Source organism: Bos indicus, chromosome 25 (assembly GCF_029378745.1).
Source record: "Bos indicus isolate NIAB-ARS_2022 breed Sahiwal x Tharparkar chromosome 25, NIAB-ARS_B.indTharparkar_mat_pri_1.0, whole genome shotgun sequence".
NCBI lineage: Eukaryota > Metazoa > Chordata > Mammalia > Artiodactyla > Bovidae > Bos > Bos indicus.
This window is the reverse complement of record NC_091784.1, coordinates 35,487,397-35,511,849: the sequence shown is the minus strand read 5'-3', so window position 1 is coordinate 35,511,849 and position 24,453 is coordinate 35,487,397. Positions and strand designations below refer to the sequence as shown.

The following is a 24,453-nucleotide window of genomic DNA, read 5'->3' as shown; positions in this document are numbered from 1 at the left end:
CTGTCTCTGGGATTCTCCAGGTGAGAATACTGGAATGGACAGCCATACCCTCCCCTCCAGGGGATCTTCCCAACCCAGGGATTGAACTCTCATCTCCTGCATTGGCAGGCGGAGTCTTTACCACTGAGCCACCAGACAAGCCCATACAGACTCACTAAAGACACAGTGGTACTTTGATTTCACTGTTTGAACCCATGACTCGGTTATTGTCTGCCCTCCGCCCCTACACAGCCACTCCCAATTCACCCCCATCTAGTCACTGCTCCACACCAAGTTCACTTTCTTCTTTTATTGGGAAGCAGACACAGGGCACACGGGGTGAGAAGCAGCCCGAAGCCTCCCAGTGAGACCCAGGACAATGGCAGCCAGAGTCAAGGTCATCACAGTAGCCAGGCCTAAGCCCAGCATCACCAGAGGGGGAGAGGAGGTGGGCCCTTCCACGCCACGGTCATTCATCTTCCTCAGGAAGATCAACGGCCCCACGGTGACATCTGCTTCCTCCGTCACTGAAAGACAAGACATCCGAGGGTTACCCAAGTCCCCAAGCCAGGAATCGGGTGAGGGGTTTGTTCTGCTCAACGGGCTGAACCGGTAGGTTTAGTTCTAGCTGCTGCATTAGTCTCCCGGACCCGGGATTATGGGCTACCCTGGTGGCTCCGCGGTGAAGAATCTCTAGCCAACGCAGGAGACACGGGTTCAATCCTTGGGTCAGGAAGATCCCCTGGAGGAAGGCACGGTTACCCACTCCAGTATTCTTGCCTGGGAAATCCCATGGACAGAGGAGCCTGGTGGGCTATTGTCCATGGGGTTGCAAAGAGTTGGACATGACTAAGCAACTTAAAAACCCCCTGACTGTCAGGATCCCAGGATGACTGCAGAATGGCCCTGGCCAACATCAGGTGGGGGCTTGGAGCCTCTCCCACTTAGCTCCGAGATGGTATCCCCTAGAAATGCATGTTAAGTCCCTTCAGTAGGGTTTGACTCTTTGGGAGCCCATGGACTGTAGCCCGCCAGGCTCCTCTGTCCAAGGGTTCTCCAGGCAAGAATACTGGAGTGGGTTGCCATGCCCTTCTCCAGGGGATCTTTCCCCACCCAGGGATAGAATCCATATCTTTTATGTCTCTTGCTTTGGCAGGCAGTTTCTTTACCATTAGCGCCACCCAGGAAGCCATCCCCTAGGGCTAAGCAGCTTTAAATGGGGAACAAGAAAAGGACTGTCACCCTAAGGTCACAGCTGGTGCCTCTGAGGGGAGGGACCTCCCGAGACCTACCGTGCCTGCGACTTCGGGGAACAGGCCTGCCCTCCCGGTGGGACAGCCTCATGGAACGGCCTGAAATGCCACAGCGCCCCTTGCTACAGCATCGACAGATGTCAGTGGGGCCTTCAACCGGGGACCACCTGAGAGTGAAATACAGGAAGTTAGACAGCTTTGCAGCCTGCAGGAAGCAGTTTGCTAATAGTGGGCACATTGGGGAAAAATCAGCATGAGCAAGGATGGCTGGTTTTCCACCCTAGTCTGCTCTCCTTACCTGTTGGAGGACTTGCTGAAGGAACAGGCTTTGTTTAGTTGGTCCGGGACTCGGTCAACCGGAGTGACCTTCAGGTGGCAGGTGATATATATCTGGAAATAAGAGCAGCTATTACCAGGCAAAGTTCTAGGCAGTTCAGTGACTGGTAAGCCAGTTCGTCAATAACCTTAGCCTTTGAGGAGGGGAAGCCCACTTTAGAGACAAGAGGATGCATATTCAGAGATCAGCTTGCCTACAAGTCCAGAGCAAGTTGCAAATTGAATTCTGAATTAGAACCCAACCCATCAGCTTTATTCCTAGACTCTCTCACACTTCTCCAATCACTCAGCCGTGTCTCACCCCCAGGGCCTCATTAAATCAAAACCTTAGGAACGGGGACTCAAGCCCAGAGGGAACAAAATCCAACTTGGCTGCTGGAATGGGAGGAATTTTGACAAGACCAGAGCTCAGGTCAGCCCAGGGCCTCTTGGTAGAGGGATCCCAACCAGAGGTCCCCCTCATACTCTAGGGGTCCCCCACCCCACACATGCCCTGCCAAGGCACTGGACCACCAGCTACCTGTCCTGAAGACTTCGGCGTACAGAACCACAAGCTGTGGCCACCACCTAGTGGCTGAATGCACCAGCAGGGAAACCGTTTCGGAAACTTGAATCAGCCAGGCTGCACTCCCGATTGTCTGACTCCACCCCTTCTCGAAACCCGGAGAAGCACTTCCTGGTCCTTTAGCATCCCTATTCCAGGAAGGGAACTGCCTTGAGCCTCAGCTTCTTCCCAGATGATGCTAACTGGGGCCTCAGATCCCCGGAGCGGTTCCTCATTAGCTGTTGAGTAAGAGTCCATCTCCTCTGTACTCTAGCCACAGCTGGCCCAGCCACCTGCCCACCTTTGAGGGAGAGCCCTCCCAGAGTTCAGGCTGCCTTCCCTTGATCAGGATCCTCCTCTGGTCTTTAGGTACCACCCCATCTTCAGAATGCAGATGCTGGCTCAGGTGTCGGCCGTGATGGCTAGCACCTGTGTGAAGCCTCGTCTCCTTCCACTGGACCACCTGTGAGGTCACCACCCCACCCCAACAGGATCTTCTACCTTAAGACCCACAAGGTCATCGATATGGGGACTAGGACCCTTCCCTCGTCTAGTCTTTCTCCCCAGACCCATTCAAACACACAGCCTGCCATTACAAAGCTTCAGGAGAACATCCAGTAGCTTCGGTTGCACCTTTCATCACCAGCTGTAGCAAAGGACTCCTGTTCTCAGGCAAGGTGAAGTAGCATCTGTGTGCTCATCTACAAAGTTCCCATTGCTTGCCTCTCAATGCCACCCAGCCATGTAGGCCTCTGGCTCAGTACTCTGTAAGCCTAGCTGCTTGTTAGAGAACTTAAGTGGTTTTTGATGCATTTGTAAATAGAGACCAGTGACTAGGCATGGCATAAAACACTAACAGAACCTAGATGGTAGGTATGTAGCTGTTTGCTTTGAAATCCTTTCTCTACGTATTTGCAGATTTTAATGGAATGGGAAAGTTCATGTCAGACCCCACCCAAGTTGAGTGAAAATATATGGGCTGATTAAATCAGTATTTTGATGATCTTTCCAGGTGGTTAGTACAAGAGCCAGAGCTGGAAATCCTTGCTTTAATCACTGTTCCTTCCTGACCAGCTATCCCGAATTCCCATCCTTCCATTCCTATCTCAGGAAAATGCACTTAAGAGCTACTTGAGGGCTTACCCTGGTGGTGCAGCGGTTAAGAATCTACCTGATAATGCAGGGGACACAGGTTTGATCCCTGGTCGGGGAAGGTCCCACACGCTGCAGGGCAACTAAGCTGGTGTGCTGCAACTACCGAGCCCCCTACTCTAGAGCCCACGAGCCCACAACGAAGACCCAGCACAGCCAAAAATAAATATTTGAAAGATAAAAGCGTCTTGGTTTGTAAAATTCTACCAGCACTTTCTGGCTAGCTGCCAGTCCCACCTATTCTTCCTGCCAGTCATCACATGTGGTCCAAGTTTTAGCTCCCTCCCGCCTTGCCACCCTTAGTGTCAAGCTGAGCTTCCTAGCTTAGTGGTTCATCAATGGCACCTGAAGACTTGTTAGGAATGCAGGTGCCAGGCTCCACTCCAGGTCTATTGAACCAAATCCTGGAGGGTATGGGCTCAGTGATCTAGTTCAACCCACCAGGTGATGCTGGTAAACTTAGGGTTCAAGCAGCCACTGATCTAGCCTATGTTCGAGTTTGAGAGGCTAACTAGTATGAAAAGTTCATACCTGCTTCCCTTGCCCCTTCTAGAAACCCTCCAGAAAGGCTGGCACCTGCTCTGATGAACTCCTTTACTCAGCCCATCTGGGTTCCAGTCCTGTTGACCTTGCTGAGGATAATGTCAGTGACCTGGTCACCAGATACTGCATTGCTGATGCAGTACCATCATCTGATGTGAATTGTCAGCTGAGTCTCCTGGGTTCCCACTCTACCTTGTTATGTTTCCAGGATCCCTGACTCATTCCATCCTTCGTGGATTTTCTCACTCCATCCCACATAGATTTTCTACCAGTCTCTTAAGGCCTATGCTTTCCCAAAGATCTCGCTGGAAATCATGGCTTTATCTACTTGCTAAGTTACTAGGATGGGGCAGAACTATCATATCATTGCTTAAGGGAACAGCTCATGAGTGACAGCACCAGCTTAGGAAGGCTGGTCCGCCTGACCCTAAGAGTTCAGGCTTATTCCAGGCTATTAAGCCATTACCATGTTTCTGGAGTCATTAGCAAAATGGAACACATCCACTGTGAACTGGAGGATCTCCGGTCTGGGTCTGGGTGCTTTGAAAGCAGACGAGGCATCGGTGAGACCATCAACGAGACAACTTTGAAGAGAGCAAGTGAAACACAGTTAGAGATGGAGGAAGGTGACACAGGTCACATCCCAGAAGGGTCCCCCAGAGAGGCAGGCCAGCCTCACCCATGGAAGTCCACGATGGTGTGGTAAGGGGAGGTGCTCCAGTCTGGCGTCAGCGTGGCCACGCAGTGGTCCACGAACAGCCGCAGGGGCACGTGGCTGCCAGTGTGCACTTGGGCCTGGAGGTGGGCTCTGTCTCCCAGCTGGAAGGTGGGCGTCATCTTCTCGGCGCTCCAGTTCTCTGCAAGGCACGCCGGGGGTGAGAGCCTGCCGGAGCACTGCCCCCCCCAACAGTTGACCCCTCCCAGCCCATCTTGCTCACCCTCCATCAGGCGCAGAGAGAAAACCAGCTTCTCCTCCGAGAACACCGTGGTCCTGAATGGCACCCAGGTGGGCTGGATGGCCCAGCTACTCACATTGCCCTGCCTAGGAAGAGACAAGCAGCTGCCCAACCTGGCCTGCGGCTCTGGGCCCTACTAGAGACACTGTCCTCTGGGTGTGTCTGCCCACCTGCCTGAGCACCACCCCCCCGGATCTTGTCCGGGGAGGCCCTTCCACACATGCCTTGTTCCTTCATCGTATCAACACCATCTCCCCTCCCAGATCAGAGTCAAGTTCAAAGCCTTCCTAGACGTCCCTGATGGCTCAAAGAATCCGCCTGCAATGCGGGAGACCTGGGTTTGATTGCTGGGTTGGGAAGATCTCTTGGAGAAGGGAATGGCAACCCACTGCAGTATTCTTGCCTGGAGAACTCCATAGACAGAGGAGCCTGGTGGGCTACAGTCCATGGGGTCGCATAGAGCTGGACACGACTGAACGACTTTTACTTTGCACTCAACCCAGCACACAGGGCCAGGCCTTGTAGTTGTAAGCCAGTCACTCGGTCCCCAATCCTTGATGCTCCAAGGTCACAGGCTCATGCTTCGTGCTGGGGCCTCCCCCACCCTCACTCAGCTACAGAGTGCAGGTTGTGATGGCCAAGGTCAAGGTCAGAGCTTGGAACCCACTTCTGCTCTACTGAGCGAGCCTTTCTGAACTGAGGGGGCAGGGCAGCCCTGCAGCTTCCCCCAGGAGGCAGCTGTGGGCTGGCCGGTTTCAGGGGCTCTGAGCAGAGGCCACAGGGCCACGCCCACCCCCACCAGGACTGAGGGCAGCGACGACAGCCCCAGCCTTTCCTCCGTCCTCACAGCCTCACTGCCAGGTGCTGCCAGGAGGCTGACATGCTTGCCGAGGGGCCTCTGGGCCAGGGGCAGCCACACAGACCTGGGGTAGTGGCACTCGATGGGGACCTCTGCGCGGTTAGTCCTCAGGATGGACAGGTTTCCTGCAGGGCGGGGGTTGTGGAGCAGGAAGGTGCTGTACACCAGGGCATTGTCGGTCACCTGAGGGAAAGGAAGGGGTTAACTCTACCAGCATCACCTGCCCCAGGTGTGCCCGGCAAGGGGCTGGGGGGCCGGGGCCGCTGGAGGTGGAGAGCACACAGGCCCTGGGCTCAAAGCCCACTTCGCTGATCCGTGGGAGCAGCTGCACAGGCGCCCCGCTTCACACCTGGTTTCACTGCAAAATAGGGACACCGCCCCGGGGGTTCTGGATCAGCTCTGTGTCACCAGCAAGCAAGGCCCTGTTGACCAGAGGCCTTGGGTGCGAGGTCCTGTCTCAAGCTGCTGCCCCCCACCCCGAGACACATACACCTTTTCCTTTTCCAGGGAAGGCCTGGGGGCCAAGAAAGCCCCCAGAAGAGGCTAGGAAGTTCCAGGAATTTCAACTCACTGCCACAGCGGTGACCACCTAACTCACCCTCCTTCTTCTGACTTATTCTCACGCTCGTCTCAGAGGGGGAAGCTGGCTTTGTGGCTGCCCAAGGCCGGAAGAGCACCAGCAGGTGCTGCTGGGCAATTTGCATCCCCTCCCAACACCCCCCTCCCAGTGAGCAGCTGCCCAGCCCGCCCTCACCGCTCAAACTTCAGAGGAGAGTCCTAGCTGTCCATTAGTGAGTCCCCAGGTGGAGAAGCTGCATATTTGTGGAACCCGGTGCAAAGGGAAAATGTGGGGCTCCTTGTCCAACAGGAAAGAACGTCAGGACAGTGGAGCATCATTAAAGCAAGCGTGGTCCCCGCAAGCCGCCGGAACCCCATGTGATTTTCCCCACGTGATTCTCATCTGGTGAGACCGGGCAAGCTGCCCAGCTGTGCTCCATGGTGGATCTTACAGATACTGACGTCTGCCCCCACTTCCATCCCAATTTCAGATGGAATATGGGGATCAGTCCCTTGGTGACTCTGATGCCCTAAGACTGGGAGTTACTAGGTTAGGATAATCCCTTAACTCTAAGCAGCTCTGGCTTGCCTAAGCTCTCCCCAGGGAAATGAGGTCCAGGTGGCTTCAAGTCCAGCCCTAGGGACCATCCTGAGACCAGAGCTCCCGAGGAGGACTCCAGGGGCTGAACTTGGCTGAACTGAGACCAGAGTCCAAGGGCTATCTGGGTGGGGGGCGTAAGGGAGGGGAGGACAAATCCTCTGAGGGGCAGCACGAAGTTGATCCAGGAATTGTGCACCTGCTGGGCCAGTGCCCTGGCCCTTGCTAGGAGGGCCCTCCTACCGAGGCTCTGCCCCTCCCCTTGGGGGACGATCTGGCCTGAATTACTCAGCTTTCCCCCTGCACACACACCCCCGTTTGAGACTGCCCCCATGGGACCCACACTTTGAGCCTCTTCAACCATGATGCCCTTTGACCCTGCCCTCAAACCACTTTCAACTCAAGGCTTCAAAGCCATTAACATGAATGAGGGACACCAAAATAGTTTTTTCCCGTGATGACTTTTGGGCTTTCTGAGGTTTCAAAATTCACCTCTTCCATACAAGTTTCTAGGGCCCCATGAAAGCGCTGGGTTACCTGCAGAGTAACCCATCACGCACCCACCCCCCACCCATGTTGACTATGTCTTCTGGTTGCCCCCTAGGGGTTCAGAAGTCCTCAGAAATCAGAGTGGGGGTGCCCGGTCTGGCGCAAAGTGAACTGCCACTTCTGGTCTCCATCCCACCTCCCCAACTTTGGCACCCAGAGGCAGGAACTCCCTCACCCCAGCGCCACCAAGGCCCAACTTCAGGTCTCAGCAGCTCCACCCACTCAGCTCCCCCTAATGAAAGGGATCCACCCTAGCCCCACCTTCACCCACACTCTGCATCACCGGCCCCCTCCCGTGTCATCCCATCAAAGCCGGGGCTGCCGAGGTGGGGCCAAGCCTCACCTGCAAGATGTTGCCACACTCGTGCAGCCCGACCGCAAACCTAACCACGCCATCCGTGTCCGCGGAGGCCAGCGGCTCACAGTTGTCGGGGCCCAGGGTGAGGTCCGCAGGCCGGATGAGCTTCCCGGTGCCGAAAAGGTCTTTGTCGACTGTGACCACCAGCTGGGCCTCCTGACACTCCACCATCACGGCGGGCGGCTTTGATGGCCTGAAACGCTCGGTTTCATCATCCCAGAAGGGCTGGGGGCTGCAGAGCTCTGTGCTTCCCCAGAGCAGAAAGCAGAGGAACAGCCTAGAGCGCGGCCCCATGGTGCCCACGAAGCCACTCCCACCCACTGTGACTCCTGGGCAGGCACCACCCACCGTCTTATACCCCTGATGATGGCCACTCACACCTGGGCCCCAAGTGCCTCTCTTCCCCAGCCAATCAAGTGGGCCAGGCCCCGATGCTTAAGGTGACCCTCCAGGCCCGCAGCATCGGCCTCACCTGGGAGCTTGTTCAAAAGGCAGACTCTGGGACTTCTCTGGTGGCCCAGTGGTTAGGAAGGTGCACTTCCACTGCAGGGGGCACGGGTTCCACCCCAGATGGGGGAACTAAGATCTTGCAAGCACCGTGGGCAGGCCAAAAGAAAGAAACTCAGACTCTCTGACACAGCCCAGGGTAACTAAGTCAGGACCTGGTCTCCCTCTTTATCCCCAAGTGATCTGTATTCACATTAAGCTTTGAGAAGCATCAGCTGGTAGCCTGGTCAGTCATAGCTTCTCACCCCTTCCCTCCTTCCACCCTTTGCTGGCCTTTCCCTCATCACCTAGAGAGGGAGCTAAGAGCTACCCTGGATCCTTAGGGTGTGTGTGTTGGTTGCTCAATCGTGTCTGACTCTTTTCAACCCCATGGACTATAGCCCACCAGTCTCCTCTGTCCGCGGGCTTCTCCAGGCAAGAATACTGGAGTGGGTTGCCATTTCCTTCTCCAGGGGATCTTCCCGATTCAGGGATTGAACCCACTTCTCTCACATCTCCTGCATTGGATGCGTATTCTTTCCCACTGTGCCACCTGGGAAGCCTGGATCATTGGGGGAGACCAGGAGAAAGCCCTTGATTAAGGATGAGGAGAATTTTATCAGAGATGGGTGCTCTTTCTAAGCAGAGAAACCATGGTATCATTAGGAGACCAGGGAATGTTGTGGGATGCTGCTCAACTTTATTTTTTTTTTATAAGATTGCATTTTTCAATATTTATTTATTTGGCTGCACCAGGTCTCGGTTGTGGCACGTGGGATCTTTAGTTGTGGCATATAGGATCTAGTTCCCTGACCAGGGATCGAACCTGGGCCCCCTGTATTGGGAGCATGGTGCCTTAGCCACCGGACCACCAGGAAGTCCTTGCTGCTCAACTGCATAGGAGGTAGCAGGGAAGGGCAGTTCAGGCAGAGGGATCTGTGTGAACAGAGTGTAGACAGGACACTGGGTAGACCCGAGGGAAAACCTCAGGAACTCAGAGTTGCTGGAGCCTCAGGTCCCTAGGGGCCAGAGAGACAGTTCAGGGGGCTGGGGGGCAGGATCCTGAAGGTGCTGGGCTGAGATGCTGGACTTTGCTCTTGGTGGGGGAGAGGCAGGGTGGGGAAGATGAGTGGTCTGGCCAGCTCTAGTTGGGGAGGGGTAGGTCTGAAGACAAGAGTCAGGGGGGCTACTGCACCCCTGGTTGGGAGGTGGAGAAAGACTGACAGACAGGGTGGGCCCTTCCTCACGGCCTACTCCTTGCCAGGCCTGGGTGAGAGTCCTTCAAGGGGAGAGAAAGAACTCAAAATAGTCACGGCGTTAAATTCCTAGGGGCAGAAGTGATACCAAGCAGGGCACTGTGGGGCTCCTGGACAGAAAGGCTTTCTGTGTCCCCCACTTCTTTGATTTCAGGAGACAGCCTTCACTCAGCCCCCATGCCCTTCCTGGGTCCCAATGGGCAGATTCAAGCACTTGTTAATTAGGGAAGGGAGGGGATTTGAGACCAGGGAGAAACAGTCAAGAGCAGCCTTGGGGCAAGGTGCCCTTTCCCCACGAATGGGTACACACAACAATATCTTTAAGCTATTTTGCAGACACTGAAAGCCCCTCCAGGTGGGAGAAGGTAACAATTAACAACGGTGTGCTGCCCACAAGCATGTAGACCCCAGACCATTTGGACCTGAAGGTTGACGATGCTGACTCCTACTTGCCTCACCAACCCAAGAAGAATGTCCACAAACTGATCATGCCCGCTTTGAACAATTACTATAAAACTTTTCACTGTCTTCTCCAAGAGGGGGGACACATGGTTTTGAGGGCATTAGCCCACTGTGTCCCCCTTTGTCTGGAAAAGTAACAAAGTTATCCTGTTCTCCCTCACCCAGAACTCTGTCTCTGCGATCTGATCCAGCACTGGTGTAGAGAGAAGCTGAGCTTTCGGCACCAGAAGTGCAGGTGTGCGTGCTAAGTTGCTTCAGTCCGACCCTTTGCAACCCCATGGGCTGTAGCCCGCAAGGCTCCTTTGTTCATGGGATTCTCCAGGTGAGAATACTGGAGTGGGTTGCCGTGCCCTTCTCCAGGGGATCTTCCCGACTCAGGGATGGAACCGGCCAGTGTCTCATGTCTCTGCATTGGCAGGTGGTTTCTTTACCACCGGAAGTGTGTACTCTTGTAAATACTTGCTTCTAATTCCCTAGTGGCTCAGATGGTAAAAAATCTGAGCTACAGTCCACAGGGTCGCAAAAAGTCGGACAGGACCAAGGGACTAACACTAACTAAAGGGATTGAACCATATGTAAGTTGCTTAAGAATATACTTCCTTGGTGTTTTTTGTTTTTGTGTTAATAAACTTGTTATTTTGTTAATAAAGGTATGTGTTTTTGTTAATAAACTCGTGGGAAAATAAATGAAGGGGAGAGATTACCCTCACCACTTCCTTTGACTTGATCAACACAGGTCGGGGTGTGGTGGGAGGAAGCCGGCAGAGAGAAGCAGATGGGAGTTCAGGCTCCAAGCTTGCCTGGGCGGCCTGCCCACCACAGCAGAAACCACCTGGGTTTCCTGCCTAGCAGGCCCACAGGCAGAGAGCCAGCTGTGGCCTGAGGCCCCCGAGGGACAGCCAGCCGGAGAGACTGTGTCCTCTGCTGCGAAAGGGACCCCTCAGTCCCACAGCTGTGTTCTCAGATTGTGCTGGGAGTAGGGTGGGGTTGACTGGGGATGAGCGACCAGGGAGGGCATCCCTGAAGCCATCAGCCCCTCTCCGCCTTGGAGTTAACCCCCCTTAGAGGGCTTCCCTGGAGAAGGCAATGGCACCCCACTCCAGTACTCTTGCCTGGAAAATCCCATGGATGGAGGAGCCTGGAAGGCTGTAGTCCATGGGGTCGCTGAGGGTTGGACACGACTGAGTGACTTCACTTTCACTTTTCACTTTCATGCATTGGAGAAGGAAATGGCAACCCACTCCAGTGTTCTTGCCTGGAGAATCCCAGGGGCTGGGGGATCCTGGCGGGCTGCCATCTATGGGGTCGCACAGAGTCGGACATGAGTGAAGTGACTTAGCAGCAGCAGCAGAGGGCTTCCCTTGGTGGCTCAGATGATAAAGAATCCTTCTGCAATGTGGGAGTCCTGGCTTCGATGCCTGGGTCTGGAAGATCCCCTGGAGGAGGGCATGGCAACCCACTCTAGTATTCTTGCCTGGAGAATCCCCATGGACAGAGGAGCTTGGAGGTCTACAGTCCATGGGGGTCACAGAGTCGGACATGACTGAGCAACTAAGCATATCATAGCACGGAGGGCTTCAGGGGAAAAATAGATAAGAATCGGTAAGGGTAGGGGGAGTCTGGGTGAGAGTCTATATGCACACGGGTGGTGGTGAGCGTGTGTATTCCCGTTTTTCAGAACAAGGACCAGAGACAGCACCCCTGGGAGCATGGCCAGTCCAGCCCCCACCACACCAACCCAGACCAGATTCTGGATCTTTTACATTTTTTCTGAGAAGTGCTGCCCCCTGGTGGCCAGAATGTACCAAAGCGGCGTCACCAGCTCAGAGCATTTTCCTTTGCTTAAAACTTTTTAAAGTCCGGATGTCGTAATGTTGCTTTAGTTGCTAAGTCGTATCTGATTCTTTTGGGACCCTCGTGGGCTGTAGCCTGCCAGGCTCCTCTGTCCATGGGCTTTACCAGGCAAGAATACTAGAGTCTGTTGCCGTTTCCTCCTCAGGAGATCGTCTTGACCCATGGATGGAACCCACGTCTCCTGCATTGCAGCTGGATTCTTTACTGCTGAGCCACCTGGGAAGCCCAAAGCCCATAGTGGTTTCTAAAATACTATTCCTCTTTAGATGCAGGACCCAAGTCTCCTTGGAGAAATGGCTGATTCCAGGACTAGGGCCGGGAAAGTACAGGGTGAATCTGGAACATCTTGTTATGCCAAAAAAATGCTCATAAAATGATATGGATGTGTCAGAAGAACATAGGAGCCAAATGAATGGGGTGGGGTTGTGGGAACTGGTCCAGCTGGGGACAACTGTCCACCAGAATGAATGAAGACAATAAGACAGCACATTGAAAGAAATAAGAATCCATGAGTGTCCGTGCAGAAGCTAAAAACACACAAATGAGTAAGCTTTTTCCATAAAAAAGGAGACTTCCTTATAGTACAGTGCAGACTAATGATTGTAGAAGGAGAAATAGATTCAGAAAATAACCATTTGCAATCATCACAGTAGTAACAGATGCAGGCAAGAAGTATTAGTGCAGGTTAAAAATCAGCTAATGGTGGGTGGGGAAGGATGGATTAGGAGCTTGGGATTAGCAGATGCAAACTATTGCATACAGAATGGGAAACGGAATCCCCTGGCAGTCCAGGGGTTAGGACTTGACACTTTCATTACGGTGGGCCCACTGTTCAGTCCCTAGTCAGGGAACTAAGATCCCACAGGCCATGTGGTGCGACAAAAACAAACAAAAAAAAGGGAAACAACAAGGCCCTATTGTATAACACAGGGAGCTACATTCAGTATCCTGCAATAGGGCACTTCCCTGGTGGTCCAGTGATTAAGAATCTGCCCTGCAAAGCGAGGGACGTGGGTTCGATCCCTGGTCAAGGAACTAAGATCCCACATGTCTCGGTGAAACTAAGCCCACGTGCCACAACTATTGAACATGCACACCACAACTAATATGTGACATAGCTAAATAAATAATACTTTAAAGATGTCCTGTGATAGAGAATTCACTGGGAGCTTAGTGGTTAGGACTCGTTCTCTCACTGCTGAGGGCTGGGGTTCAATCCCTGGTCAGGGAACTAAGATCCCACATGCCGCATGGGGAGGCCAAAGTTAATTCTCCTAAAACATTCAATGAAAGTGAAACTGAATGTCACTCTGTCATGCCCGACCCTTTGCGAACCCGTGGACTATTCAGTCCATGGAATTCTCCAGGCCAGAATACTGGAGTGGGTAGCCTTTCCCTTCTCCAGGGGATATTCCCGATCCTGGAATCAAACTGGGGTCTCCTGCATTGGCAGGCAGATCCTTTATCACTTAGCCACCTGGGAAGCCCCTTTACAGTGGATAAATCTGGCAAATAGCACTTTAGCTACTTTGTCAAAGTTAACCATTAGTTGAATAAACACTATTATTCATTTAGTGGGATAAAAGGACATCATGCGCCTCATCATGAGAAGAGATGACACCCAGTGGGGTTTTTTTCTTTTCTTTTGCCCCAAGTCACGTGTGATCTTATTTCCAAGACAAGGGATCGAACCCAAGCCCCCTGTGTTGGAAGCGTGGAGTCTTAACCACTGACTTGACTGCCGGGGAAGTCCTGATGCCCAGTGTTTAGGAAAAGGTTCAGTTCAGTCACTCAGTCGTGTCTGACTCTTTGTGACCCCATGAATCACAGCACGCCAGGCCTCCCTGTCCATCACCAACTCCCGGAGTTCACCCAGACTCACGTCCATCGAGTCAGTGATGCCATCCAGCCATCTCATCCTCTGTCGTCCCCTTCTCCTCCTGCCCTCAATCCCTCCCAGCATCAAACTCTTTTCCAATGAGTCAACTCTTCGCATGAGGTGGCCAAAGTACTGGAGTTTCAGCTTCAGCATCATTCCTTCCAAAGAAATCCCAGGGCTGATCTCCTTCAGAATGGACTGGTGGGATCTCCTTGCAGTCCAAGGGACTCTCAAGAGTCTTCTCCAACACCACAGTTCAAAAGCATCAATTCTTCGGCTCTTAGCCTTCTTCACAGTCCAACTCTCACATCCATACATGACTACAGGAAAAACCATAGCCTTGACTAGACGAACCTTTGTTGGCAAAGTAATGTCTCTGCTTTTGAATATGCTATCTAGGTTGGTCATCACTTTCCTTCCAAGGAGTAAGCGTCTTTTAATTTCATGGCTGCAGTCACCATCTGCAGTGATTTTGGAGCCCCAAAAAATAAAGTCTGACACTGTTTCCACTGTTTCCCCATCTATTTCCCATGAAGTGATGGGACCAGATGCCATGATCTTCGTTTTCTGAATGTTGAGCTTTAAGCCAACTTTTTCACTCTCCACTTTCACTTTCATCAAGAGGCTTTTGAGTTCCTCTTCACTTTCTGCCATAAGGGTGGTGTCATCTGCATATCTGAGGTTATTGATATTTCTCCCGGCAATCTTGATTCCAGCTTGTGTTTCCTCCAGTCCAGAGTTTCTCATGATGTACTCTGCATATAAGTTAAATAAGCAAGGTGACAATATACAGCCTTGACGAACTCCTTTTCCTATTTGGAACCAGTCTGTTGTTCCATGTCCAGTTCTAACTATTGCTTCCTGACCTGCATACAAATTTCTCAAGAGGCAGGGTCAGGTGGTCTGGTATTCCCATCTCTTTCAGAATTTTCCACAGTTTATTGTGATCCACACAGTCAAAGGCTTTGGCATAGTCAATAAAGCAGAAAGAGATGTTTTTCTGGAACTCTCTTGCTTTTTCCATGATCCAGCGGATGTTGGCAATTTGATCTCTGGTTCCTCTGCCTTTTCTAAACCCACCTTGAACATCAGGAAGTTCACGGTTCACATATTGCTGAAGCCTGACTTGGAGAATTTTGAGCATTACTTTACTAGCGTGTGAGATGAGTGCAATTGTGCGGTAGTTTGAGCATTCTTTGGCATTGCCTTTCTTTGGGATTGGAATGAAAACTGACCTTTTCCAGTCCTGTGGCCACTGCTGAGTTTTCCAAATTTGCTGGCACATTGAGTGCAGCACTTTCACAGCATCATCTTTCAGGATTTGAAATAGCTCCACTGGAATTCCATCACCTCCAGTAGCTTTGTTCGTAGTGATGCTTTCTAAGGCCCACTTGACTTCACATTCCAGGATGTCTGGCTCTAGGTGAGTGATCACACCATCGTGATTATCTGGGTCATGAAGATCTTTTTTGTACAGTTCTTCTGTGTATTCTTGCCATCTCTTCTTAATATCTTCTGCTTCTGTTAGGTCCATACCATTTCTGTCCTTTATCGAGCCCATCTTTGCATGAAATGTTCCCTTGGTATCTCTGATTTTCTTGAAGAGATCCCTAGTCTTTCCCATTCTGTTGTTTTCCTCTATTTCTTTGCTTTGATCACTAAGGAAGGCTTTCTTATCTCTTCTTGCTATTCTTTGGAACTCTGCATTCAGATGTTTATATCTTTCCTTTTCTCCTTTGCTTTTTGCTTCTCTTCTTTTCACAGCCATTTGTAAAGCCTCCCCAGACAGCCATTTTGCTTTTTTGCATTTCTTTTCCATGGCGATGGTCTTAATCCCTGTCTCCTGTACAATGTCACGAACCTCATTCCATAGTTCATCAGGCACTCTATCTATCAGATCTAGGCCCTTAAATCTATTTCTCACTTCCACTGTATAATCGTAAGGGATTTGATTTAGGTCATACCTGAATGATCTAGTGGTTTTCCCTACTTTCTTCAATTTCAGTCTGAATTTGGCAATAAGGAGTTCATGATCTGAGCCACAGTCAACTCCTGGTCTTGTTTTTGCTGACTGTATAGAGCTTCTCCATCTTTGGCTGCAAAGAATATAATCAATCTGATTTTGGTGTTGACCATCTGTTCATGTGTAGATTCTTCTCTTGTGTTGTTGGAAGAGGATGTTTGCTATGACCAGTGCGTTCTCTTGGCAAAACTCTATTAGTCTTTGCCCTGCTTCATTCCGTATTCCAAGGCCAAATTTGCCTGTTACTCCAGGTGTTTCTTGACTTCCTACTTTTGCATTCCAGTCCCCTATAATGAAAAGACATCTTTTTGGGGTGTTAGTTCTAAAAGGTCTTATAGGTCTTCATAGAACCGTTCAACTTCAGCTTCTTCAGCGTTACTGGTTGGGGCATAGACTTGGATTACTGTGATATTGAATGGTTTGCCTTGGAAACGAACAGAGATCATTCTGTCGTTTTTGAGATTGCATCCAAGTACTGCATTTCGGACTCTTTTGTTGATCATGATGGCTACTCCATTTCTTCTGAGGGATTCCTGCCCGCGGTAGGAAAAGGTTATGCATGTGTAAATATACATGTGTGTATGTAAAAACACATGTACATGTATACATATGTGTGCATGTATATGGATAAATATGTAATGTGTAGCAAATTACATATATACAGAAAGAAAGCTTATATAGCAAAATGTTCATATTTGCTCTATATGGGTAAAGGGTAAAGAGGATTTCAAAATAAGATTAAAAATAAACCCTTTCTAGGTCAGATTCAAGTGAAAGAAAGGACAATCGGGATCTGTTTTCAGAAGAAGGCTGTTAACAGGTTTCCAAAAGCAATGCCTGAAACAAAATATGAGGTTACTTGGTAGAAAACAAAAAGATGGGTAAGATTTTTGAGGAATAATTTGTGAAAATCATCAAAGAATATAATCTAATTAGAGATTCCACATTCATGGATGGGAAATGCAATCTCAAAGATATCAGTTCTCCCAAAATTAATTTGTAAGCTCTATCAAAATCCCAACAGGTTGTGTGTGCGTGTGGGTGTGTGTGCGTGAGTGTGTGTGTGTAACTTAAGAAAACTAATTTAAAATTTATATGGAAGGGCTGGGTTGGCCCTTTACTTGGCCATAAAGCAAGCCTTTTGAAGAAAAAGAACAATGTGAGAGACACACCCTAACAGATACAAAGATGTATTACAGAGCCATGGTAATGAAGGCAGGGTGCTGTTAGGACAAAAAAAAAGTACAGTGGAATAGACAAGAAGCCCAGAACAGCCACTGCATATGTGGAAATATGATACATGACAAGGGGAACAGATGGACCTCTCAGTGACAGGAGCTGTGACAAGTATTATCCATATGGGGGAAAATTGGATTTCTATCTCATACATAAAAATGAATTCTAGAGAGATTAAAAAGCTGAATGTGAAAGAACAAAAGTTAAGACATTCAGAAGGAAATGCAGCCTCACAGGGCAGAGTGAGGTGTAGGGTGTTTCCCAAATATGACCCCATGCCCTCCCTCCACAAAAAAGCACAAATTATAAGAGAAAGGTGACTTTTTTAGGACACTTTCATAAATAATAATAAAATAGCTATAATAAACATAATTGCCATTCAATGTGTATTCATAATACACAGGACTAGGCTGAGTACCCTAATCCTTATACCCATCTAGGGAAGTGTCATTGGCCCCGTTTCACAGATGTGCAAACTAAGACTCACACAGGTGGTCACACAGCCAGGGAACACCCCAACCAAGATTTGATTGCAGATTGATCAGACTCCAGTTCCCGTTCTTCTGTCTCTAACCTTTACTGTCTCTCTGAGACCTTACAGTAAAGTCAGTTCAGTCAACATCACACAATTGTGTATGGGCTGGGGGTAGACATGCCCAGATAAATAACTCCAATACAAACAAGGGTTGGGATTTACGGACACGTGCCTGTCTCCCCCAACTATTCATAGTAGATACTCAATAGGTGCTTTAAAATATAGGACTTTCTACCTGTCACCCTGGGAAGACAAACTAACCAACGTGTGATTGAGAATAGTGAGAACCGTGGGGCAGCTGAAATTTGCCACACACACACACACAACACTGATACTACTGCCTTTGCATTAACTCTGTAGCCAGACTTTAGCTGGAGAGACCCTGATGGGCTGAGATTTGGCACATTTTTTTGTGCATTGGGAGAAATGGAGAGAGATTTAGGGGTATAAAGAGCAAGCTGATTGGGACAACTTTTCACTATTTCATTATTAAATGTCAAAGTGTGTACAACATTTACAGCCCGCTTGACTGAGTGAGTGACCTTTTTAGTGAGTGTGTATGCACACACATATATATTTGGCTGCACTGGGTCTTAAATGTGGCACATGGGATCGTCAGTCTTTGTTGGGATATGCAGGATCTTTATGTATTCTTTAGTGGCATGAGGGATGCAGGATCTTTAGTCGCAGCATATGAACTCTTAGTTGCAGAATATGGAATCTAGTTCCCTAACCAGGGTTCGAACCTGGGCCTCTTGCATCAGGAGCATGGAATCTTAGCCATTGGACCACCAGGGAAGTCCCTGAGTGGGTCACCTTGATCACAGCTAAGAAAAATGGATTTTTGTACAATGTTTTGGCTTTTAATTACAGAGTGTTAAAAATTACCTTTAAAAATAGTGCTGGAAATTTCTTGGTGGTCTAGTGGTTAGGACTCTCACTGCTAGGGCCTGGTCATAGAACTAAGATCCCACAAGCCTCTTGGTGTGGCAAAAAAAGAAAAACGTGTCTAAAGGGAAAATGAAATACACCTCCTCCCACCCCCAACTATTGTTACCAGTTTGTAATGAATCTTTCCAGACAGTTTTTCTATGCATATAAAATCACTTAAAAATACACTTACTATATGCAATGTTGTGTTCTAGATTGGATCCTGGAACAGAAAAAAAAGACGTTAGTGGGAAACACGGTCTATTCAAATAAAGACTGGAGTTTGGTTAATATTAACGCACCGATGTTAATTTCTCAGTTTTGACAAGTGTGTTGTGGTTGTGTAAGATTCTTAATGTTATGGAAAACTAAGTGAAGAATTTATAGGAATCTGTGTACTATTTTGGCAATTTCTCTGTAAATCTAAAATTATTCTAAAAGATTATTTTAAACATGAACTTTAAATGGGGATTATATTCTACACTGTTCCACAATCCGCTTTTTCTCATAAGATGTGGAGGACATTTTTCATGCTGAAAATCACTCCATTCTTTTTGATGGCTGACTAGAACACCCCTATACAGATGTAACCACAATTTACCCACCAATATCCTCATGCTGAACATGTGGATGGTTGTAATTTTTTCCGCTGTTACACTAGGACTTCCTTGTCCATCTATCTTTTCATATCTGCTTAGATATTTCTTTAAGATCAATTCTGAGAAGTGGATTTTTGGGTCAAAATGTATATGTGATGGGACTTCCCTGGTGGTCCAGTGGTTAAGACTCTGCACTTCCACTGCATGGGACATGAGTTCAAGCCCTGGTTGGGCAACCAAGATTGGATTCCCACATCCTGCACCCCACATGGTACAGCCAGGAAAAAAAAAGAGCAAAACAAAAAAACCTAGTTAAGATGGTAAATTTTCTGTTAAATCTATTTTTCTGCTTAAAAATAAAATAAAATAGTTTTAAAATATTTCATTAAAAAAAAATCCAGTTTCTAGCCAAGAGGACCTGCTTGATTCTCAGAATGCGGCAGCTGCTGCCAGAAGTTTCCTCTGCACCATTGGTCGCCCAATACAAGGCACATCCCTTGGGATCTTTTTGCCTTGGCAACCCTTAGGCTGCTTCTGAAATAAAGGGCTGGATAAACATAATGGCCTCCACTTCTGGTCATTCAAAACTCTCCATCAGCACCAGTGTTGCCGCAAACATGCTCCCGGCCGAAGTCCACGGAAAGATCAAAGAATGAACTTTCAGTGACTCAAGGGGGCAATACAGGGCATGTCTCTTCTAGCCTCTGATTTCACTTTCGGGTATTCTGTGGAAACTGCATTTTGTCACTGTGCAAACGTATCTCACAACAGGACTTTCATTTCCCAACAACGGGTTGCAACGGACTCCCACTTCAGCCTCGAAAAACACACCAAGAAGGAAGGGTGATGTGGGCCGTTGTATGATTCAATGCAACAGATTTCCTCCGAATAGGCGGGGCTGTTGGAGGTGCTTAGGGGAATTCCTTGGCGGTCTAGTAGTTAAGGGACTTCCCAGGTGGCTCAGTGGTAAAGAACCTGCCTGCCAGTGCAGGCGATGTGAGTTCGATCCCTGGGTCAGGAAGATTCCCTGGAGGACGAAATGGCAACCCACTCCAGTGTTCTTGCCTGGAGAATCCCAAGGACAGAGGAGCCTGGTGGGCTACAGTCAACAGGGTCTCAAAAACAACAACAACAAAAAAAAAACCCAGGGTCTCAAAGAGCGACTAAGCAGCAACAGCCAGTGGTTTGTTCAGGGTCTGTGCCCTTTCAACACCATGGGCCTGAGTTTGATCCCCCGTTTGGGAACTAATGTCCACAGGCCACTCGGCCAAAAAAAGAGAAGAGATGAATTAGGAGTTCTTTTCATGACTATCCTAAATGGAATCATCACAGTTTTGGGATGTCACCACCCTCCCAGGTGGCAGAAGAGCTGCTCCACTCGGGAAAGGCGGTCCAGAATTTGGGGTCCTTGTGGAGATCTACTCACACATCTTACACCAGGTTTTCCTACTATTCAGCCAAGCCTGGCTGCTTCCAAAGGATCTTTTTTTTTTTTTTTTGGCCTCACCCCTCAGCATGCAGGATCTTAGTTTCCCAACTAGGGATCAAACCCATGCCCCCTGCATTGGAAGCTCGGAGTTCCTAACCACTGGACGGTCAGGGAAGTCTCCTCCGTAGGATCTTTGAGAAGGTAAATCAGTGAATCAACCCCCCGGGCACCTGCCGTTTCTCACACCAGGGAAAACCGCTTGTCAGAATCCATTTTCACACACATTTTGAGAAGTGCTAAAAACTTTTTTGCTTTTATTTTGCAAGGGTAATCTGTATTGTTTTTGTAAGTCATCTATGACTTTTAAAAAAATGTCTTATTCTGAAATGCTAATTATAGATTCACAGGAAATTACAAAGAAATGTATAGGGAAGGACTTCCCTGGTAGTCCAACGGCTAAGACTGTGTTCCCAGTCCAGGGGACATAGGTTCAATCCCTGGCAAGGGAAGTAGACCCCACATACCACAACTAAGACCCAGATAAATAAGTTTTTTAAAAAAGAAAAGAAATGTATAGGGAAGCCCCATGAAACCCTCCTGGCTTCCCTGGTAGCTCAGATGGTAAAGAATCCGCCGGAAGCGCAGGAGACCCCGGTTGGATTCCTGGGTCGGGAAGATCCCCTGGAGAAAGAACAGGCTACCCATTACAGTATTCTTGGGCTTCCCTAGTGCCACAGACGGTAAAGACTCCGCCTGCAATGTGGGAGACCTGGGTTCGATCCCTGGATTGGAAAGATCCCCTGGAGGAGGGCATGGCAACCCACTGCAGTATTCTTGCCTGGGGAATCCCCATGGACAGAGGAGCCTGGTGGGCTACAGTCCGTGGGGTTGCAAAGAGTTGGACATGACTGAGCGATTAACACTTTCACTTCTTACCTAAGCTGTACGTTAAGTGTATGTTCAGTTTTTAAAGCAACTGCTAATCTATTTCCCAGAGGGCCAGACCGTTTTACGTACCCACCAGCAATGTATGAAGGATCCGATTTCTCCACGTCCTTGTTAGCGTTTGGTACCGTCACTGTTTATCGTAGCAGTTCTAAAACGTGTGATGATGGCTTACCCCAGGCTTAACTTACACCTCCCTAATGGCTAGTGATGTTAAACATCTTTTATGTGCTCCTTGCCGCCCATATCGGAGAAGGCAATGGCACCCCACTCCAGTACTCTTGCCTGGAGAATCCCATGGATGGAGGAGCCTGGTGGGCTATAGTCCATGGGGTCGCTAAGAGTCGGACACGACTGAGCGACTTCACTTTCACTTTTCACTTTCATGCATTGGAGAAGGAAATGGCAACCCACTCCAGTGTTCTTGCCTGGAGAATCCCAGGGATGGGGAAGCCTGGTGGGCTGCCATCTATGGGGTCGCACAGAGTCGGACGCGACTGAAGCGACTTCGCAGTAGCAGCAGCCGCCCATATGGGCTTCCCTAGTGGTTCAGACGGTAAAGCATCTGTCTGCAACACAGGAGACCCAGGTTCGATCCCTGGGTTGGGAAGATCCCCTGAAGAAGGAAATGGCAGCCCACTCCAGTATTGCCTGGAAAATCCCATGGATCGTGGAGCCTGGTAGGCTACCGTCCCTGGGGTCGCCAAGAGTCGACTTAACTTCTTTCACTTGCTGTCCATATACTTCCTTTGGTGAAATGTCTCTTTGTTCACTTTCTTTCACTTGCTGTCCATATACTTCCTTTGCTGAAATGTCTCTTTGTGGTTTGCCCATCATCTAATTGGCTTATTGGTTTTGTGTGTGTGTGTGTGTGTGTTCAGTTTGTTTAATGTTGAGTTCTGAGAGATCCTTACATATTCTACATAGGAATATTTCTATTCATTTAGGTGGTATACCCATCCAGTGGAATATTACTGGGCCATAAAAAGGGATAAAATACAGATACATGCTATGACATGAATGACCTTTGAGGACTATACTAGGTGAAAGGAACAGAACACAGAAGGCCTCATATTAGAGGACTTCACTTATAGGAAATGTCCCTGAATGGGCAAATCCGTAGGGATAGCATGTAGATTAGCAGCTGCCAAGGGCTGGAGGAGGGGGAGAAGGGATTGACTGATAATGGGCACAGGGTTTCGTTGGGGGTGGTGAATATGTTCGGTAATTGGATAACGGTGATGGTTGTACAACTCTGTGGGTGTACTCAAAACCAATAAATTGCACACCCAGAGCTTGTTCAAAGTTTCCTAGACAGGGAGTATGGGTGAAGAAAAAGGCTAGGACTGAGCCGAGGACTCCCATCTACTTGCCAATTGTGCTTTGCGACGGGCAAGTTACTGGATCTGGCCAGTGAGACGTAAGGGGATTTCTCTTCTGGGTTTTCTGGGAAACTCTTCTAAGCTTTTAAGATAGGACACAAGGTGGGGATGTTTCCTCTTTTCTGGCTCCGAACATTGTCGTATGCATGAGCTACTCAGAACTGAGGCCACCATCTTGAGTCATAAGGGAAAGCAGCCAGGGGAGGAGCAACTTGCTGAAGACGGCAGAGCAGACCTGAGTCCCTGACGATGTCCGCCCACTGAATTAACCAGTCCTGAAATGGCCTTCCCTCTTCCCTGGTGGCTCAGACAGTAAAGAATCTGCCTGCAGTGCAGGGGACCTCAGTTTGATCCCTGGGTCAGGAAGATTCCCTGGAGGAGGAAACGGCAAGGAGCGTGGTGGGTTAGAGTCCCTGGGGTCGAAAAGAGTGGGACACGACTGAGTGACTAACACTTTCACTTTCTCACTAAGTGAGGCCAAAAACAACAACAAAAAAAACTCCTCTTTTTGAGTAACTTTGATTTGCATCTTCCATTACAGCCAAAACACTGTAACTGATAGAGTCAGACACCTCTGAGGAAACTTACTCAATATTTTGTAATAGCCTGTAGGAGAAAAGAATCTGAAAAAGAATTATATATAGGACTTCCCAAGTGGGCCAGTGATCAAGAGTCCACCCGTCCCGCCTGCAGGGGGCACAGGTTCAATCCCTGGTCTGGGAAGATTCCATATGCCGTGGGGAAACCAAGCCCATGGGCCACGACAATTGAGCCTGTGCCCTGGAGCCCCGAGCTGCAGCTACTGGAGCCTGCGAGCTCTAGAGCCTGTGCTCAGCAACGAGAGAAGCCACCGCAATGAGAAGCCCACACGCCACAGCTGGAGAGTAGCCCCCGCTCTCTACAAACTGGAGAAAAGCTCTCGCAGCAATAAAAACCCAGTGCAGCCAAAAAAAAAAGAACATATATACCTGAATCACCTTGCTATACACCTGAAACATTGTAAATCAACCATGCTTCAATTAAAATTAAAACAAAAAAACACTTCTGTGGTATCAGGTAACACAAGGACTAGGGCAGAAACAGTCATTGTTCCCGGCACTTTTTCCCTCCTGTTACACAGTAATAGAATTGTTAGCCAGGCTAGGGCCGTGAGAAGCTGTTCCAGTCCTGAGAGAGCAGAAGGGACATGGTCGTGCCCCTTAAGGGGAGAAGCATGCCTTCACTATTAACCTAAGGAAAGGTTTGGTGCTTGGCGTGCTAAGGACCAAAAGCAGACTGAAGCCAACTGACCAGTGAGTGAGAAGTAAAAAAAAAATGAAGGTGGGTAAGCAGATGGCTTTGGGGGTAGATTTGGCTGTGATGGGGAGCAGAGGGATGGGGCAGCAGCTGGAGGGGGCATGGAGGCCAGAGGCAGCTATGCCAAGGCTCTGCTCGGATCTCCCCGTGAGAAAGGAGCTGATGAGCCCCAAGGAGTGCAGTCGGCCGACAGCCTCCATCTGTAGCACCTTGGAGCCGGGGATACATTCTTCCCAGACATCCCCAGCCAGTGACAAAGCAGGGTGGGGATACCAGGCCGGGCCACTGCTACCTTGAGGACCCAACCAACATAGATGGTAAGGGTTTTCTGTTGTTCGCTTTAAATGACAGAGACCAGAGTTTGCTTAGAAGCCCCATGCGAAGAGTCTAGTTGGGAAAGAGCAGCCGAACATGGACGAGAGAAGACGCACAGATGGAGAGAGGGAGGTCCCTGGG

General features: G+C 49.4%; 1 protein-coding gene across 2 annotated transcripts in view; it reads right to left on the bottom strand.

Moving 5' to 3' along the window:
- Positions 1–274: 274 nt before the first annotated feature.
- The window catches only part of ZP3 (zona pellucida glycoprotein 3), a 93,555-nt gene continuing 69,376 nt past the window's right edge, over positions 275–24,453 (bottom strand). Inside the window, exons 3-11 of one of the 2 annotated variants that reach the window (XM_070780080.1) lie at positions 18,540–18,569; positions 7,671–7,927; positions 5,687–5,805; positions 4,746–4,849; positions 4,487–4,664; positions 4,274–4,391; positions 1,531–1,622; positions 1,272–1,399; positions 275–506 (exon numbers count right to left, since the gene is read on the bottom strand). In XM_070780080.1, coding sequence (XP_070636181.1) covers positions 289–506; positions 1,272–1,399; positions 1,531–1,622; positions 4,274–4,391; positions 4,487–4,664; positions 4,746–4,849; positions 5,687–5,805; positions 7,671–7,927; positions 18,540–18,569 — 1,244 coding nt within the window. In that variant the 3' untranslated portion in view covers positions 275–288. Of the gene's footprint in view, positions 507–1,271; positions 1,400–1,530; positions 1,623–4,273; positions 4,392–4,486; positions 4,665–4,745; positions 4,850–5,686; positions 5,806–7,670; positions 8,196–18,539; positions 18,570–24,453 lie in introns of those variants that run through there. The other variant, XM_019987254.2, reaches the window with a different exon arrangement.